This window comes from Ips typographus, linkage group LG3, assembly GCF_016097725.1.
Source record: "Ips typographus isolate SLU linkage group LG3, UJ_Ityp_2.0, whole genome shotgun sequence".
In the NCBI taxonomy this organism is placed as follows: Eukaryota; Metazoa; Arthropoda; class Insecta; order Coleoptera; family Curculionidae; genus Ips; species Ips typographus.
Genome location: NC_138424.1, coordinates 7,517,397 through 7,534,877, shown reverse-complemented (window position 1 = coordinate 7,534,877; position 17,481 = coordinate 7,517,397). Strand labels below are relative to the sequence as shown.

General features: G+C 32.4%; 1 protein-coding gene across 9 annotated transcripts in view; it reads left to right on the top strand.

Annotated features, from left to right (window-relative positions):
* Cngl (Cyclic nucleotide-gated ion channel-like) overlaps window positions 1-17,481 on the top strand; it is a 139,817-nt gene that overhangs the window by 86,288 nt on the left and 36,048 nt on the right. For 5 of the 9 annotated variants that reach the window (XM_081976751.1, XM_081976755.1, XM_081976753.1 and 2 more), the window contains 3 exons: window positions 8,586-8,800; window positions 12,957-13,082; window positions 17,261-17,330. In XM_081976751.1, coding sequence (XP_081832877.1) covers window positions 8,586-8,800; window positions 12,957-13,082; window positions 17,261-17,330 — 411 coding nt within the window. The remainder of the gene's footprint in view (window positions 1-8,585; window positions 8,801-12,956; window positions 13,083-17,260; window positions 17,331-17,481) is intronic. The other 4 variants (XM_081976757.1, XM_081976756.1, XM_081976759.1 and 1 more) reach the window with 2 other exon arrangements.

Genomic DNA, 17,481 nt, shown 5'->3' with positions numbered 1-17,481 from the left:
AATACTATGCTATTGGAAAATTTGAACGTTTGAGGATCTGACTGAATATTATTAATTGTTTGACAATGACTGACTAAATGGTGCCATAGACACAATAATAATTGCAAATAGTGATTTACCAATTTTACCAATTGAATAAACGTCACATACCATAACCTACAAAAATTGTGTCATTGTATGTGCAAAAATCTCGAAATTCGTAAAAAGTTTAAATCAATCAAAACGATTTCCGAAAACCTGGAATTTCACAAATATTCGTATTTTTTACTGAACGTTTATGAGAACCAGACTTAATTTAGATAGTCAGTCGTGTGATTGATGTCAAAATAACTTTCATAAATCTTAGAAACACGTTTTGTAGCGTAAATCCTGATTTTGCCACTTTTGAGCACCGGTTGACAGTCAAAAACAAAATTGCTTGTCAAACCCATCTGGAGTGAGAACATTACTATTTTAAGCACATTTTTGGAATCCTCATTAAATTTCCTATCCAATAACTTGAAAAACCACTACAAAATTTAGTACAGTCAGGTATTAAAGCGGTGTCAAAGTCCGAACTGACAAAAACACAGTTTGAAAGGACAGTTAGGGACAAAATTGCCTGTAAAACCCACTTGGAGTGAGAAAATGACTGTTTTAAGCACATTTTTGGAATCCTCTTTAAATTATCTATCCAATAACCTAAAAAAAATTTGGTCCAGTCAGGGAGAAAAGCGATGTTAAAATTTGAACTGATAGCAATGCAGTATTTGATTATATTTTGCTGGTTGATTGAAGCAAACCAGTCCCATTGAAGTTTTCCCATAAAAATACCTCGTAAACATTCGGTTCATTTGGAGACCTCGTGTTGTCATAAAACCGTTTTTACGCCACGTTAAGCGGAGCAATATTTTTGAGGGATGTAAGGCATATTAGCATAGCAGACTGCTGACGAAATGAGGCTTAAAAAGCTTTCAGGATTTTTTTAAGGATGTCATAAGCGATAAAACTTTGATCGGAACACGAGGCAGAATATATCATCAAAATGACTAATACTGCTGATAGAACATGAATTTCATTGACTATATTAGAGCTACGCCAATAGTCGATATTCAATTAAATTCTCCTTCCGCACATGGCAAATTCCTGTTGCGATTGGCCGGTCGCAGTTTCATTAACACAGCATGAGATGTGTTTCATACGCACGTGTTTAGTTAAATCAGGGTTACTTTCAAAGATAATAGAAAGTGACGAGGGCCTAATAGTAAACAAGCAGATATTGTAAGACCTAAACACTCATTTTCCAGGCAGGTGAACGTTAATTAGACCGTTGTCTTTCTGAATTCATTTGATTATAGTGTTTTGTTGTGTCCCAGGACGAACAGTGCTCTAACCAGTTTCATGTCAAATATTTTGGGATTTCAACTAAAGGTAAATATACTTTGTTTCAAGATGATTTCAATTTTAGTAATAACAAGGTATTTTCTTCTTTAGAAAGTTTTTGTTACTTGCATAATATCCCTCGAAATAGTAGTTACTAATGCCTGCCAATATCATGGCCAGGAAATATTTTGGAGACAAATTTTTGTAATATTTTGTAGTATAGATATGTTTCTGAATATAAGATTTTTTACGGTCTTATTTTTAATTCAACAGTCTATATGTTCTTTAAAACTCAATCTTTACTGTTCAAGATAACTTTTAAAGTCAAATAATTAAACAAATTATAACCAACTATACATATTGTATGATCGATTCTATAATATGGAATAATTGGATATTATCGGTTGTATAGTTTCTGTAACTAATTCAGTTTTGACTGCATTGCAGGCTTTCCGCATTTGATTTGTCTTGTCCTCCAAATGAAGAAGTACGTTGACAGTCTGTAACTGTGTTATTTTGACAGTTACAAGATTATTCAAAATATCAAATCGTTCAAAAACATTTTTGATTACCGTGTACAACGTACATAATGAGTGAGAAAATGTTGGGTAAAACAGCATTTATGAAGATAAAGCCATTTTGACTTCAGCTGGCTAATTTCCCAAAATTTTCAAAAGAAGAGTACAAGGACGTATTGAAATGATTGTGGTGGATAATTGTCTAAAATTTTTAAAAGAGTAGAAGTATGTGTTGAAAATATTGAGCTGGCTATCTGCCCAAAATTTTCAAGTAGTAGAGAGTAGAAGAATGTATTGAAATAATTAAGCTGACAAATTGCTCAAAATTTTCAAGAGAATAGTTGAACAATGTGTGAAAATGATTGTGCTGGCTAATTGTTTAAAATTTTCAAAAAAAGAAGTTTTGACGTTAAAAACGAGTCACGTGGCTTTAAAAATATCGGTCTTAATGTAAAAACTGTCAGGTGACGTTAAGGATAGTATTTTGTTTTTAAAATTAGTCACGTGATTTAGTGTTTAAAACTAGAAAAAACAGTCACGTGCTCCTCAAATATTATTTTGCCATTTACAGTCAGGTGACTTTCAAGATTTCATTTTGGCATTAAAAAAGTGTCACCGGACCCTTAAAAGTAAATTTGATTATTATGATTATTTTCACCGTAAAAAGAGTCACGTGACTGATTCTTCAAATAACATTTTGACATCTAAAATGTTTGTTTTTTGATGGTCTCCAGTGGATCGGCCTTGATCTGACGAATTTGAGTGCTGATGATGGCCTAAAGGGCCGAAACCGGTTTACAAAGGATCAATAAACATTTGCACGTAGCATACGCTTTTACTGAACCACCCTGTATTCTTCACCGTGCACACTTGGCATTACCCGCTAAGTAAAAGAATGTCTCAATAAAAATTTCCAAGGATAGAGTAGAAGAAGGTGTTGAAATAATTGCGCTGACTAATTGTCTAACATTTTCAAAGGAAGAGCGGAAGAGTTTGTTGAAAAGATTAAGCTGACTAATTGTTCAACATTTTGAAGAGAATAGTAGAAGAAGGGGTTGAAACGATTGTGCTGGCTAAGTGTTTAAAATTTTCAAAAGAAGAGGAGAAGAATGTGTTGACAAACGACTTATAGGGAAAAAGTTCATCAGAGTCAAATCCAACGAGCAAGCTCGTATATGATTCTCTCAAAATATTAATTTTAACAAATTATAGAACCACTTAAACTTGTCACCGTAAGTATAAGGAAAAAAATGCTTTTCTGATTTTTTCTAATCCAGATTTCACTGTACTGAAACTTTATAAGAATTAAGTCGTTTACCTAATAAGAAGTTTGGACAACACTCCAATAAGTATCATTTTAAATTTAGATAGTTTCATTATTTTAACTTAAATATTACAAAAACCAGTCACAAGAAGATGTAGGGATAATGCTAATGCAGAAAATAACAACATTTTTCGATCTCTCTAAAAGGAAAATATTGAACCTACTTGAGATGAACTGCGCCTTCTGTAAGAAATTATAATAAAATACTAGAATTCTGTTGTTGGGGTTGGAATTTGTTCAACTTACTATAAAACATATTATTTGTTAAATACGATAGAAAAAGTATAAATAAGTATATAAGAGCAAAATTATTACAATAGAAGAAATTCAAGCTTCAATAATTTACAAAGGTTTAGTGTATATCACGACACAAAATACCACAAGAGAAGATGCGGTTTAACCCTTATAAATTTATGAGGGTATAGCTGGAGTTCAGTGAAGGAAAATGAATTGTTTCCATCAGTAATATTGGCATTTATACTGATTGTCTTTGCAAACCACATCCAATTACCGTCATAATTGAGACGTAGATTTTAGTCAAAGGAAGATATAATGTTGCTTTTGCCACCAAATGGTTTGTAGCTCGCCAATGTTAATTGCTAATTAAACTTAGATTTGTAAGTATTCTAAAAACATATTCTTCTGCTTTTACAATGGAAAAACGAACTGAAAATTTGAGAAAGAAAAACATAAGCGTCGTTTGCGTCAAAGGGTAAAATATATAAGTGTCTGAGGTTTTGAGAGAAAAGTATAAAGACCTGTTTTTTTATATCCGATAGGATCGTATCAATAAAGTTACGAATTTGTTGCTTTGTTTGTGAGATATTCGGCAGTAAACGTTGCCTTTTATGACAGAGACGTTTGCGATTCCAGTTGTTTTTTTTAAGGGTGACAAATTGGGATTTTTTGAAACGATTCGGAAGTTATAGCTTTATAAAAAAACGATACAAATCCTATTTGTTGGTATTGTAAAGAAAAGTGGTGTTTAGTGATCAATGGAAACATGTAATATAAAAGAATTAGGCACGCTTCCTATCAAAAGCCTTAACAAAATAGAAAGTCAAAATTTTGGAATCAGTGGTTGGAAAAGACAGTGTTTTTCTTTTAACATTATTGGCAGTAAGTTATCAGATATTATGCTAAAAAGATTAAATGATAATGCACAATTATTTTCTTCAAACATCCTACTCAAAGAATATTGTTTCCAGTAAAAAAATGTTTTGCAACGGTTCAAGATAATAATTGTTTTCATGAATCTAATTATTATTAACTGTTCTAGAAGTATAAACTTAACAAGTCTTATCGGTGTTTACCGAATGATGCGGCATTAATGGTGCTGTTCCTAGATTTTGGAACGCCATCTATACTTTCTAACTCATAGAGTTGAGTACAGATGTCACCAGATGTTGCACACAACTATTAACAAGTCTTGTTGAACAAAGTAATCATTTTTACCAAATATATGACATAATCGGACAGTACCAATCAATTTTTCAAGATAACATGTTATGATGTTATATCCCCTTTAAATATTCCAATATGCCATCATAATCCTGGATCGTCCAAACTGATCTTTCTATAACAATATTTTTTTCTTTGACTGAAGCTCCTTCCTATTCCTACCCTTTTACTGTAAGTGAAACATTCAAGAAATATGGAATATTGACCCCAAAAAAATATTACTTTATAATAAGAATGACATTGCATATTCCATTCTTCTCGGTTTGTCACTTTTGCTAAAGAGAATTCCCAAATTCACAAAAAAAGTTTAGTCTAAATTGTCAAGAATGATATTACTTTTTAATCTAGCAAGTGCATATAGGAATATTTAGAATTATTAGTTTTCTACTGCCGGAAAGTTGTCATATTACTTGCGTCTTGGTCATTTATCCATTTTTTAAAAATAATTTCTGACCACACTACTATACCTACTAAATGTCTACTGGCCAGTTAGAATGTATTGTACCTGCTTGATTAAAAAGGTCAACCAAGGGTTGATCCCAAGAAAAACAAAACGATTTAAAAATCGTTCAGTGGAAGGATTACGATAACTGGAATTTGGACCAAATTACAATTTAATCCATGTCCCAAATAGAATGGATTACAGGGGACATTTAAAACGATCACATTGCATTTCCTACATTATCACTGGAAGTATGTTTAGGAAATGGAATTATTTTATACGTGAATCTTTGATCTATAAATGTATCATACCCACAGAAGACAGCTTCTTCGACTCACACATAATCCCCAGGGTAAAATCAATCCGAAAGTTAGAAATCATCCCGCAGAAGACAATCGATGTCGAATTTAAATTATTGCGGTTCCGAATTCGCTCTCGTTTTTCCCTAAAATCGTCTTGGTCTTTAGTGTTCCCCCTCACCCCGCTATTTCTCCTTCCTACACTCTCTGCCCTCTTATCTATTCGAGACCGAATAATGCCGGTTTGACACTTCGGGATTAATGATACGTTCCTGTATACAAGCGAATCCATTTCGAACGTCAAATACATGTTTAGAGACGCGCGAATGTGTGGGAATTTAACGATGTTCCGGTTTGATGAATTGAATTCGAATTGCCTCCTTCAGGACAACGACAATTGGTTTGTTTGAATAATGTCAAACCAGCGTGATCCTTGATGGTGAACTGGATGATGTATCACGTGGTCCGTTTCGAATTTTGACAAGACGGCTTGGACCTAAAAAAACAGCTATATTTTCGTACTCATGAGAGTGAGCTTAAGTTTTTTTTATTTCGTGATATGTAATATCTTCTCTTACCTCAGTTTCCTGCAAAGAAAATAAAACAACCAATCAATAATAGTATAAATAAATATTGTCACCTATAGTCATCTTAGAGAAAATGTATGTAAGATACAAGGATTGCAGTTATTAACGACAATTTGTCCAAAAGTAAACAACTAAAATCAAAGTTACAGGTAATTTGCAAATTTTCAGGTAATTAACACGTTACCCCTTGAGCCTCATGTAAACTTCTAACTGAAATATAACTTTGTTTAAAGCAATTACTAGAAACATGGGCACGAAGTTATAACGGCATCTTTGGCACCATATGTTTGTGAATTCACTCACTGTAATTTAAGGATATGTGTTTTTTAGTTGTCTATTATCTGAAAAACAAGTCAGAACATGACTGACCATATAAAAATTGAAACTTAGGGTTAAATTATTATTCTCTGCCAACACTACTTACAAATATTAAAGAGTGATACATGTTTTTCTGTAAAAAACAGCAGGCTTTAGTACATTGTAGCCTGCTAGTTACATACTTTATTACCAAATAAAACATACAACAACTTTGGTAAATTATTTCTTTTATGGACACGTTTCTCTCCCCCCAACCAGCCACATTTCTCTTAACTTGTATTTCTAAGCACTTTAAGCATAGTTTACTGAAAATTGGAGCACTACAGAGATAATACGAGAGTTTTCCACTTACATTTTACCTGTCGTTCTCAAACACATCTTTATCGATTTTTCAGAGAATCCCATCGTTATCACAAAGCTTTCAACACCCTTTTCGCTCCGAGCTCTATCCTGTCAGTTACCATTCTCGAACTGGCCTTATGTCTGCATTTTGTAGTTGTTCGGTTTTCATATTCGTGCAAGTTTTGTCACTGTCGACATCCACTTTAGTTTATATTCATCTTTAAGGTTTCCTGCATATCCGATGCTGGGGAAAATCCTTATTTATCAGTTGTGATCAATGAAAAAAACTGTATGTGACTAAATCGCTGTGAGTGAATCATTGGAAACCAACCAGAGAGAATATATACTTTCACAAGATTAAACTGTTCAATCCAATGAAAGTATTAAGTACTGCAGAATATGTAAATAATAATGCGAGTTATTTGGAAACTGAAAAAGTAGTAGAAGTAGAATTAGTAGTAAATCCTCCCTTTTGTCCTTGTGCAAATTTTGGAAATTGCATCAAAATTTTGAAAATTCTGTATCTCTGCCATTTTTGGGGTTTCGGCGACTTTACAAAGCTAAAAATGTTCGTTTTGAACTGCTCTTTCACTTCGTGCTAATTGAATATGCACAGGGTGTTCAAAAAATGAAAAGAATACCAGTTAAATTTGAAACTAACGCTCTGCCAGTTGTGCCCGCATTTACCTGGTTTTAAGTGGGTGTGACCTAGTCCACCGAGTGCACAAAGTCATTCTGAACATTTTTGGTTTATTGCAAAATTTCCGTAGCTCTAACCATTTTCTAAATATTTTTTTTTACTTTTTTTTAAAAACATTTTCAAAATCAATTTGAGCTTCAGTGTTTCTTGTAATTTCATTTTAAAGGTATAGGAAAGTTCTTTATTTGTAACTAAAACAAACCTAAACAAATTCTGAAAAAAATAGTGACATGAAGGAAAGAACGAGAAAAACAAGAGAAATAGAAACAACAATGAAAAACCAGAGGAAAAGGAGCTAAAGTTTGACGTTATATTTCAAGCAGCAAAATATGAGAAAAATATTTCTAAATTTGTTAGAAAACTAAACGCACCACAAATATGAGATACATAAAATAAAAGAGTCAAAACAAAATAAAAAAGTAATACAAAGTAAAAAATCAGAAGAAGAATGAAACAAAAGTAGAAAAAATGCCAAAATTTAGGGGGTTCTATTTAGCTGTCAAAATATGATCATTTTACTGGATATTCCTAGCAAAACATATTCTCATGCCCAGATAACTACTCAGAAATGAGAAGATGACCAAAATTAAATTAATTGTATATAGTACTGTTATGCTTAGACATTTTTCCTGATGTTTCATAATCATTTTTCCTGTTTTCAACGTTGGCTTCAATTGATTTCATAAGAAAGTAAAACTTAATTACACATTTGGTACAAGAAAGAAAAATTCAGTTTCGCCAACTTGAAAACCGGCAAAGAGGAATTGATCGATCAATATTCAATTCCCAGAAGCCGAGTTGCTTATTTCCATTTTATCATCCATTGACTCCTTGGGGAAATGCAATGCTATAAGTTTTCTCGGGGTGTAATATATCATAATGAGTTATGCAAACTGGTAAGAGCAGCAAAAATTTTATATTTGGCTTGCAGGAAGTCAAAAATACTTAATTTTGATTTGTTGGTAAGTTGTGACTGATAAATTGTAATGAGAGGGTTCAATTCATGACTTAATTTTATTTTATAAGTATGGGAAGTATTATAAGTAAAATATACTGTAATTTGTCGGATCTTTGAACTTTGAAGTATACTTCTTTTATTACTGTGTAGGGTACATTGAACTATAGAGACTTACCTTTGATTTAATCTCAAGTTAGGCTTATTACAATAAGATAATAATTTCAAATGTAAGTCAGTCAACCAATCGATTCAAAACAGCAACTATTGATTTCAGATCGATCCGCCACCTTTGGGAACTCCCCAGGTAGCAGCGGCATCTCAGGGGGGTAATGGGGGTCACTTGATGGTCGGAGTAGCCCTGGGGGCAGAAGAGGGTAGTTCGGACGACGCAAACACGCCCTTACACAGCCCCAGGTCGCACAATACCAGCCGCGATGAGGACGAAAGCTCAAACGCCAACGAAAGCGATTGCAAAAGTCCAAATCAAAGGTAAGTTCTCTCAGTTAAATTAAAATTTTAATAACAAAAATTGTTTGACGTGCTGCGTTCGCAAATTGCTTCCTCAAAAGCTCAACTGTTCATTAAGGGGTTAATAAGTAATCAAAGCGTTGCAGCAATGTTTACTACAAAGGAAGTTGATGTTTCTAGGAACGGACAGTTTCAAATGCAGCCGAGCATTATTTTCAAACTTCCAAGAAAACCGTTAAAGAAAACATTACTTTTAGTTAAGAACAAAACGGATGACTATGCACTATCCGTTCCTTGACCTTGTGGAGACGAAATAAAACCCCTTCGGAAAGAAAAATAGCTTACAGTCGGCTTAGTCACAACTCTTTTGTATTCCCATACTATTTCCAAGAGAGTTTTAAACAATTTCCTTGTAAAACAAGATTCGCAAACTCCCAAAATCATTCCATATGCCTGACGGCATCTGCGGACTCAAACTACGTGAGAAGCATTGCAAATTTCTATGGCTCGCGTAGTGCTTTTTCTGCATATTTTGGTTTAGTATCCTGATTCCCAGTTAAAACTCTGGTTACCAACATCAGACAGTCATATGGTACTTCCATGGTGTAACCGTAAATTTTTAAAAACGTTAGAGAAGCAGTTACCAAAGACGATATCATTTTAGAGGAAGCTGTCCATCCAGAAATAACCAATTTACGACTTATATTTTTTTGCAGAATTATTAACTTTTAAATAATAGCAATCCAAAATTGCACAGTTTAATTTGCATTAAAAAATATTACGTTCTACGTTATGGTTTACATTATCTGTATCCAACAAAATTTTAATTTAACGGAGAGCTTCAATAAAATTTAAACAAATTGCAGGAAAATAAAGGTGTGTGTATATAAATACACCGCTAAAATCCAACAAATTCGTTGAGTTATTGCACCCAACTTTAATCAACTCTATTCGATAAAACGCTGAATTATTGTAGTTAATTTGAACGCGAATAAATGTAGCACTAGAAGCGATTTAACTTCGGTAAATTAGGACTGATTAATTACTCGAAAATTACCTAAATAATGTTTATTTATGTGTTTACAAAATTTGGTTTTAAGTTAAAAAGTGATATGCAGACCATAAAGAGAATTTTTTCTATGACTGTTTAATAATATTACTCACTGCTATTACTAACTGGTTTAGTCCACTTTCGGATACTACCACTATATAGCAAAAATCAAAGTAAAATGGAGTGACGTAACAGTTAATAGAAACTATAACAAACATACACTATAATAATAATGTACGTTTGCTCCTTCATTTGTCAAATTTGAAATATTTGCTTTCCTGTGGCGACTTATAAATAGACAGTTTTATTCTTAAACATTAATATTTCTTTCTTTAACAGACGACATTAGGCTGTTAGTACAGCTCTCTTTTGTTCTGTTCCAAACCTGGTAACTGTCAAATTCAATCCCATAGAGTTACAAAACAATGAAACATACTTGAAAAGTAACAAAACTGGATTGACTTTGGTTGAATGCATTTTATACCTTCATCAGTGTAATTTTTGGCCTTCATAACATTTGGTTGGCTGTTTCTTCCTCTCCAAATCCTCTCCATAAAGCTGTAAAACTGGTATAAACAGAACCAAACATATTTTATAGCTTTATGAGTCGAATTTTGACAGTTATTACATTTGACCGTCAGTTACAGGTTAGAGCTCTATCTTCTTTTCTGTTTTAAACCTGAAAACTTTCAAATTCAATCTAATAGAGTTACAAAATGACGAAACACTTGAAAAGTAACAAAATTAGTGTGAATTTGGTTGAATGCCTTTTATACCTTCATCAGTGCAATTTTTGGTTGTTTGTTTCTGACTTAATTTTAGTCTAATTTTAGATATGACAATCGTCAAAATCCGCTCCGGAAAGCTCAAAATCACAAAATACTATTAAATCCAGTAAAACCAGTATAAGCAGTACTAAACGTATTTTATAGTTTTATGGGTGGAACTTTGACAGTTATGACATTTGACCGTCAGTTACAGGTTAGAGTTCTGTCTTCTTTTCTGTCTGTTTTAAACCTGAAAACTCTCAAATTCAATCCAATAAAGTTACAAAATAACGAAAAACTTGAAAAGTAAAAAAAATTAGTGTGAGTTTGGGTGAATGCCTTTTATACCTTCATCATTGCAATTTTTGGTTGTTTCTGACTTAATTTTAGTCCATTTTTACATATGACAATCGTCAAAATCCTCTCCATGAAGCTCTAAACCAGAAAACACTCTTAAAATCCAGTAAAACCAGCATAAGCAGTACCAAACGTATTTTATAGCTTTATGAGTGGAATGTTGACAGTTATGACATTTGGCCGTCAGTTACAGGTTAGAGTTCTGTCTTCTTTTCTGTTTTAAACCTGAAAACTTTCAAATTCAATCTAATAGAGTTACAAAATGACGAAACACTTGAAAAGTAACAAAATTAGTGTGAATTTGGTTGAATGCCTTTTATACCTTCATCAGTGCAATTTTTGACATATGTAACTTTTGGTTGTTTGTTTCTGACTTAATTTTAGTCTATTTTTACACATGACAATCGTCAGAACCCTCTCCATAAAGCTGTAAAACCACAAAATACTCTTAAAATCCAGTATAAGCAGTACCAAACGTATTTTATAGCTTTATGCGTGGATCTTTGACAGTTATGACATTTGGCCGTCAGTTACAGGTTAGAGTTCTGTCTCCTTTTCTGTTTTAAACCTGAAAACTTTCAAATTCAATCCAATAAAGTTACAAAATAACGAAACACTTGAAAAGTAAAAAAAATTAGTGTGAGTTTGGGTGAATGCCTTTTATACCTTCATCATTGCAATTTTTGGTTGTTTCTGACTTAATTTTAGTCCATTTTTACATATGACAATCGTCAAAATACTCTCCATGAAGCTCTAAAACACTCTTAAAATCCACTAAAACCAGTATAAGCAGTACCAAACGTATTTTATAGCTTTATGAGTGGAATGTTGACAGTTATGACATTTGGCCGTCAGTTACAGGTTAGAGTTCTGTCTTCTTTTCTGTTTTAAATCTGAAAACTTTTAAATTCAATCTAATAGAGTTACAAAATGACGAAACGCTTGAAAAGTAAAAAAAAATAGTGTGAGTTTGGGTGAATGCCTTTTATACCTTCATCAGTGCAATTTTTGACATTTGTAACTTTTGGTTGTTTGTTTCTGACTTAATTTTAGTCTATTTTTACACATGACAATCGTCAGAACCCTCTCCATAAAGCTCTAAAACACTCTTAAAATCCACTAAAACCAGTATAAGCAGTACCAAACGTATTTTATAGCTTTATGAGTGGAATGTTGACAGTTATGACATTTGGCCGTCAGTTACAGGTTAGAGTTCTGTCTTCTTTTCTGTTTTAAATCTGAAAACTTTTAAATTCAATCTAATAGAGTTACAAAATGACGAAACACTTGAAAAGTAAAAAAAAATAGTGTGAGTTTGGGTGAATGCCTTTTATACCTTCATCAGTGCAATTTTTGACATTTGTAACTTTTGGTTGTTTGTTTCTGACTTAATTTTAGTCTATTTTTACACATGACAATCGTCAAATTCCTCTCCATAAAGCTGTATAACCACGAAACACTCTTAAAATCCAGTAAAACCAGCAGCAGCAAGAATTTTGACAGTTATGACGTATGGTCGTCAGTTACAGTTGTGTCCTAAACATGAAAACTGTCTAATTGTCCGGTACCAAACCGAACAATAGCAGATTGTCACGTTGACAGCAGATGATATTTTAATTTGTGAAATGATTGAATACCACAGTCGTAGACAAAGTATAGTATTCTACACGCATGTAATGGCTATTACTCACTCGATGATTTAAACTCGCAAACTTCATCTGAATAATAATGAATGTGTGTGAATAATAATTAATCTATGTATAGAAGATAAGTAACTTTCTAGTTACTTGTAATAATTGATTTTTGGTCCTTATCCAATAACACAAAGTCAACTTTTTCTTCATACTATAACGAAGAAAGCTACAAAATAAGGCTTTATAAAAGTTTTGCAACTAAAGTGCTGTATCGTCTTTGGTATAACATCAAACATTTAGATCGATTGTATTGAGGCTTAAATCACTTTTGCATGGCTTAGTATTTAGGGTTGTAATGATCTTTTCAGCAGCATCGATTCGGAAGATAAGAAGACGATCACTTCCGAAAGGAGCGGTTCCAAACCAGGAATCCAGAGTTGGAGAAACCTTAGGGCGGTTATGGCCTATTATCATTCGCTGCGAAAGATCAAGAGGTTTTTAGCACATTGACTTCTACTATGTACTCGTATTATTGTGTTTTATTGTTTTTTAACCACACTGTCTATTATTTGAGTGTTAAACCGTCTACAACATCGCTGAGTTTCAGTTTCTTCCTTAAAAGAGTGATTGAAACAGCGGTTTGACGTTTTGACTCAAACTTTTTTTTTGTAAATAAACAAACATCTATTTATCTTCTGACGTACTCGACTTCTTAGAGGTCTTTCTTCCTGGTTGGTTGTTCTGCATTGGTTTTTTTTTTGATGGCCTGTCTCTATACTGTACTTTCTATTGTATACTGTTGCGGTTTGTTTTTAGATAGAGAAGTAAGGGCAAAATGTCAGGCTTCTGGGTTTAACCAACTTGGTTAGTCGTTTCAATATACCAGCGAGAGCCAGACTTTTTGTTGATGGTAAATTTAATATGCAACCTTCTACTAAACGGTATAGGTTAGATGTCATGTAATGGTTGAGATTAGGTACTTTTCGTGTTTTTAGGTGATTTATTGAACACATTAATTGACTTTTTTAAGTATAACGTAATGCCTAGTTTACTTAACTCTCTGGAAAAAAACATGTAGAAGGAGAATTTCATGATCCAAAAAGTTCATTCATTAAACTATTTCTGTTTATTGAACTTTTTCACTTATAAACTCGTTAACTGACTTCAACAACACCGTAAATAATATTAATGGCTTCTCAAATACACAAAGACAACATAACTGTAATTAATGGGGCATTTTTAATAACCGAGATAATTAATACTCTTAACACTCTCTAACTGCAACAGAGTTTTAATTAAATTTTAGAGGTATCAAACCACAATTTCTGACGTGATTACAAGGCATTGCTGTTTAGCTTAAACTAGTCCGATATATTATTTATTAGACAGTTGTATTTTGCATGTGGGACTTCTGTAGCTGAGTCATTTAGTGGTGAATTAGAATTTTTCCAGTGCTTCTACAAGGTGTCCTCACTCGATTCAGTTTTGTAAAACGTTTATTTTCTATGTAGATACACCTTCTACAGGTACTGGCCAAAGGATCACGAATTTAGACAGAACGTCCATACCACCAGTATTTCACAAACCTAATTTACAGAAGGTCTGTAAATATCATATTAGTATACACGAGTAGAGATGTGGATTTGAATGCGACTGGGAACGATGCAAAATACAACGCTAGTAGGTACGGCCATGGGTTATCAACAAAAACTATGATAATTATTTGAAACTGTAATTGGGTCATTTTTCCGGAGCATTTCGTTTTATGGTGTTTACGGAAATTACGGTTTTTTTCGTTTAAAAACTATTCGTGGAAAGTAGAGGGTTTAATTTGTCTTTTTCGTCATTAAAGTTTAGAAGCTAATTTTGTATGGACGATCGTACAACTAGCAGGATATTGGTTTCATGCAAAGTTTGCTAAAACAAATAAAAATAGTAGTCATTTTTATCACATCGGAAGCTTGTATTATAATTTTTCTGCAAAAAGACATACAATATTCAAAAATGTGTCTATACAAGGTGTCACAGAATAACTTTGAGAAAAACATAACCTTTTTTCCAAATTGTGTAACAAATTATTTCTTATTGTCATTTTTCGTTTTGTCTTTATTATATAAATTATTGTTTGGTTGAAAAAACATCGTTAAATTTAAGTTAGGTTAGGTTACTGCAATATTATTTCGAAATATTTTTTTTATTTGTTAGCTGATTTTCTACAATTTAGTAAATAACTTCTCTTTCCTGTTTTCATTGTGATCGTTTTTAAAAACTAATTGAACTAATTTAGCTTGAAATAAAAGCAATTCAAAAATTTAAAAATTTTTTTTTTTTTTTAAAGTGCAATTTTTCATTTTGTTCCAGATGCACAGCAAAGTGAATATTTATACCAAAAGACCTTAAATTAGATGAAATAAGCACAAAAATAGTTATTTACCTGACAAGTGCGGAAAATGGTACTCTCCCGCACGAGACTGCAGTTGCAAGCAGTTAAAGGGCGGGAAAGACGCTTTCCGCATGTGTTAGGTACAAAATTTACGAGTATCATTTTTCATAAAATTGAACGAAAATGCATAGTAAAATTAATAAAATGAAAGCCTCTGTTTACAAAGATGATTAAAAGTGTATTCTTAATTGAGAAATCAAATATACCTACAGTTATGGTTTTTTGATTTAAATGTTTTTTTTTTTGAAAAATAAAATGACTGCGGAAAAGTTACTTTTCCGCACTCATTTTTTCTTTGCTTAAACATCTCATAAAAAGTTTGGTGAAAATGGGTATTTTTGCTCTACACATATAAACTTCAAAATTGCAGGTATATTATTCATGCGGAAAAGTGCACTTTACCGCACCCGAGTAGGAAAAAGCAATTTAAATTTTTCATCTTTCAAAAAAAAAATAAATAATGTGGGAAAATTGATGAGTTCAAATAAAAAAAGTTACAACCTTTCAAAAATTTGGAAAAATGACATTTTTGCACAAAAGTGCAGTTTTGGCAATTTTTATTTTGCCCCATAAGGGTTATAATGCACAGCAAATGGCATATTCATACCAAAGAACCTTAAATTAGGTGAAAAATCCGGTTAATTCGTCAAAAAATTATTAGGTATTTGAGTGCCACTCTATCATTATTTCTGAAAAATAAGTATTCTGACACCTTGTATAGTTATTTTCCTGACAAGTGCGGAAAGTTGTATTTCTTAGAAAACAGGAACAAAAAGGAAAGGAACACTATTATTTTTTCTCCTACTCTTAAGGGATTACAATTTACATCTGACGATACCATAATTTGTTTATTTTTGTCATTAGAAATAAGATAAGCTGTAAATTGTCTATTTGATATCTCACGTTTAAAACTGCCTGTTATAGGTCCATTTCCATATTTCACGTTAGGAATTCCATATCCCTTCAACGAGTGGAAATTATCCATTATTATCACATCTACTTTAATAAAAAACTTGCAATTTACTTGCAAATTACTTTATTTTAATTTACTCAGTTGAACTACTTACCGGTTTGTTAGCCCAGTTTTCCCACCTTCAAAACGAGTATTATAATCACTTAAAATTAGACGTGTCGTAAAAATCTCGCACTAGTGCGGAAATACAGATTTTCCACTGCATTCTAAACATTTCTATGTAGGCGTTTCAGTTAAAAATAGTTTTGGAAAGCTGACATTTCTGAACTTGTAAAAATGGTTTTTCAAAAAATAGCTACTAAAAGGAGAAAGTTGAAAATGGTTTAGAACCCTTGAAAAATAGATTAAAATGCTAAAAGATCACCTTTCTTGCACCACACTTGCTGAAGATGCTTTACAAGCTTTAAACAAATGTTCAGAAAGCTGGGATGCATTTTAATTGCAGTGAAAATCTTCAAAAGTGCCCAAAATTCATCTTGATATGCTTCTAAACATATATTTTCCTAAAATGTATTTACAGGATTTAGAAAGAAAATTTAGTTTTTGTCCACTATTATACTTGGTTGAAACTGTCTAACCTACGTCAAATTAATCTCTTTTTTAGAGTTTTTGGTACTGAATTTTACTTAGTAGACAATTTTTTGCAGGTTTGACAATTACTGCAGCACAGACACACCCCATTTTAGTTTTTGTCACTAAATTAGGATGATTACAATAAAACTAAAGAATACTAAAAGAAAGTGTACTAACTGTAAGGTTTAATAAAAATTCAAAGTTAAATTTAGTATTACTTTGTTAAATGACCAGAACAGACCGAACTTTATTTCTTCAGAAATCTCATTCCAGAAAAGTGCCAAATTACAGAATTATACCTTCTTTAAGTTATTGTTTTAAAGTTTATCAGGAATTAGTATTTAAGTTTTTGATGATCATCCTTGGCCTGTAGTAAATGCAATTCAGATGCACTGTTGTGTTCAACAACACGGAAAGTTTTATTTATTATGTTAAAATGTTTTTAACTTAACATTTTCTGTTATTCCGACGTAACACAAAATGGCAGAAAATTCTCGTTTAGGTTTTTCCACTTGTTTTACGTTACTTTCTTTTCAAGACAGTCTGTGTACCTATTTAGTTAGCCTTAATTTATTGACTTCCTCGGTGTTTATAGATAGTATGTGGTTAAGTGATATGGCATTGTGGTTTACTGTTTATATTTAGAAATTAATAAGCTAATAATTTTGATCTTCTATTTTCAGGACCAAGTCGAATCAGCGATGGATGAAACTTCGAACGACCGTGCAAATATCCTCAGCAATATCAGCCAAGGTAGGTTCGATTTACTCGACGCAAAGAAATTCCGAGAGGTAATCAGTTATTAAACGGGACGTAAATCCTTGAGAAGACCAAAACAGTAAATTTTATTTCTGGTTTTCTTCTACTGCGTGTTTACGCCAGATATCGCCTGCTAGTAACTCTA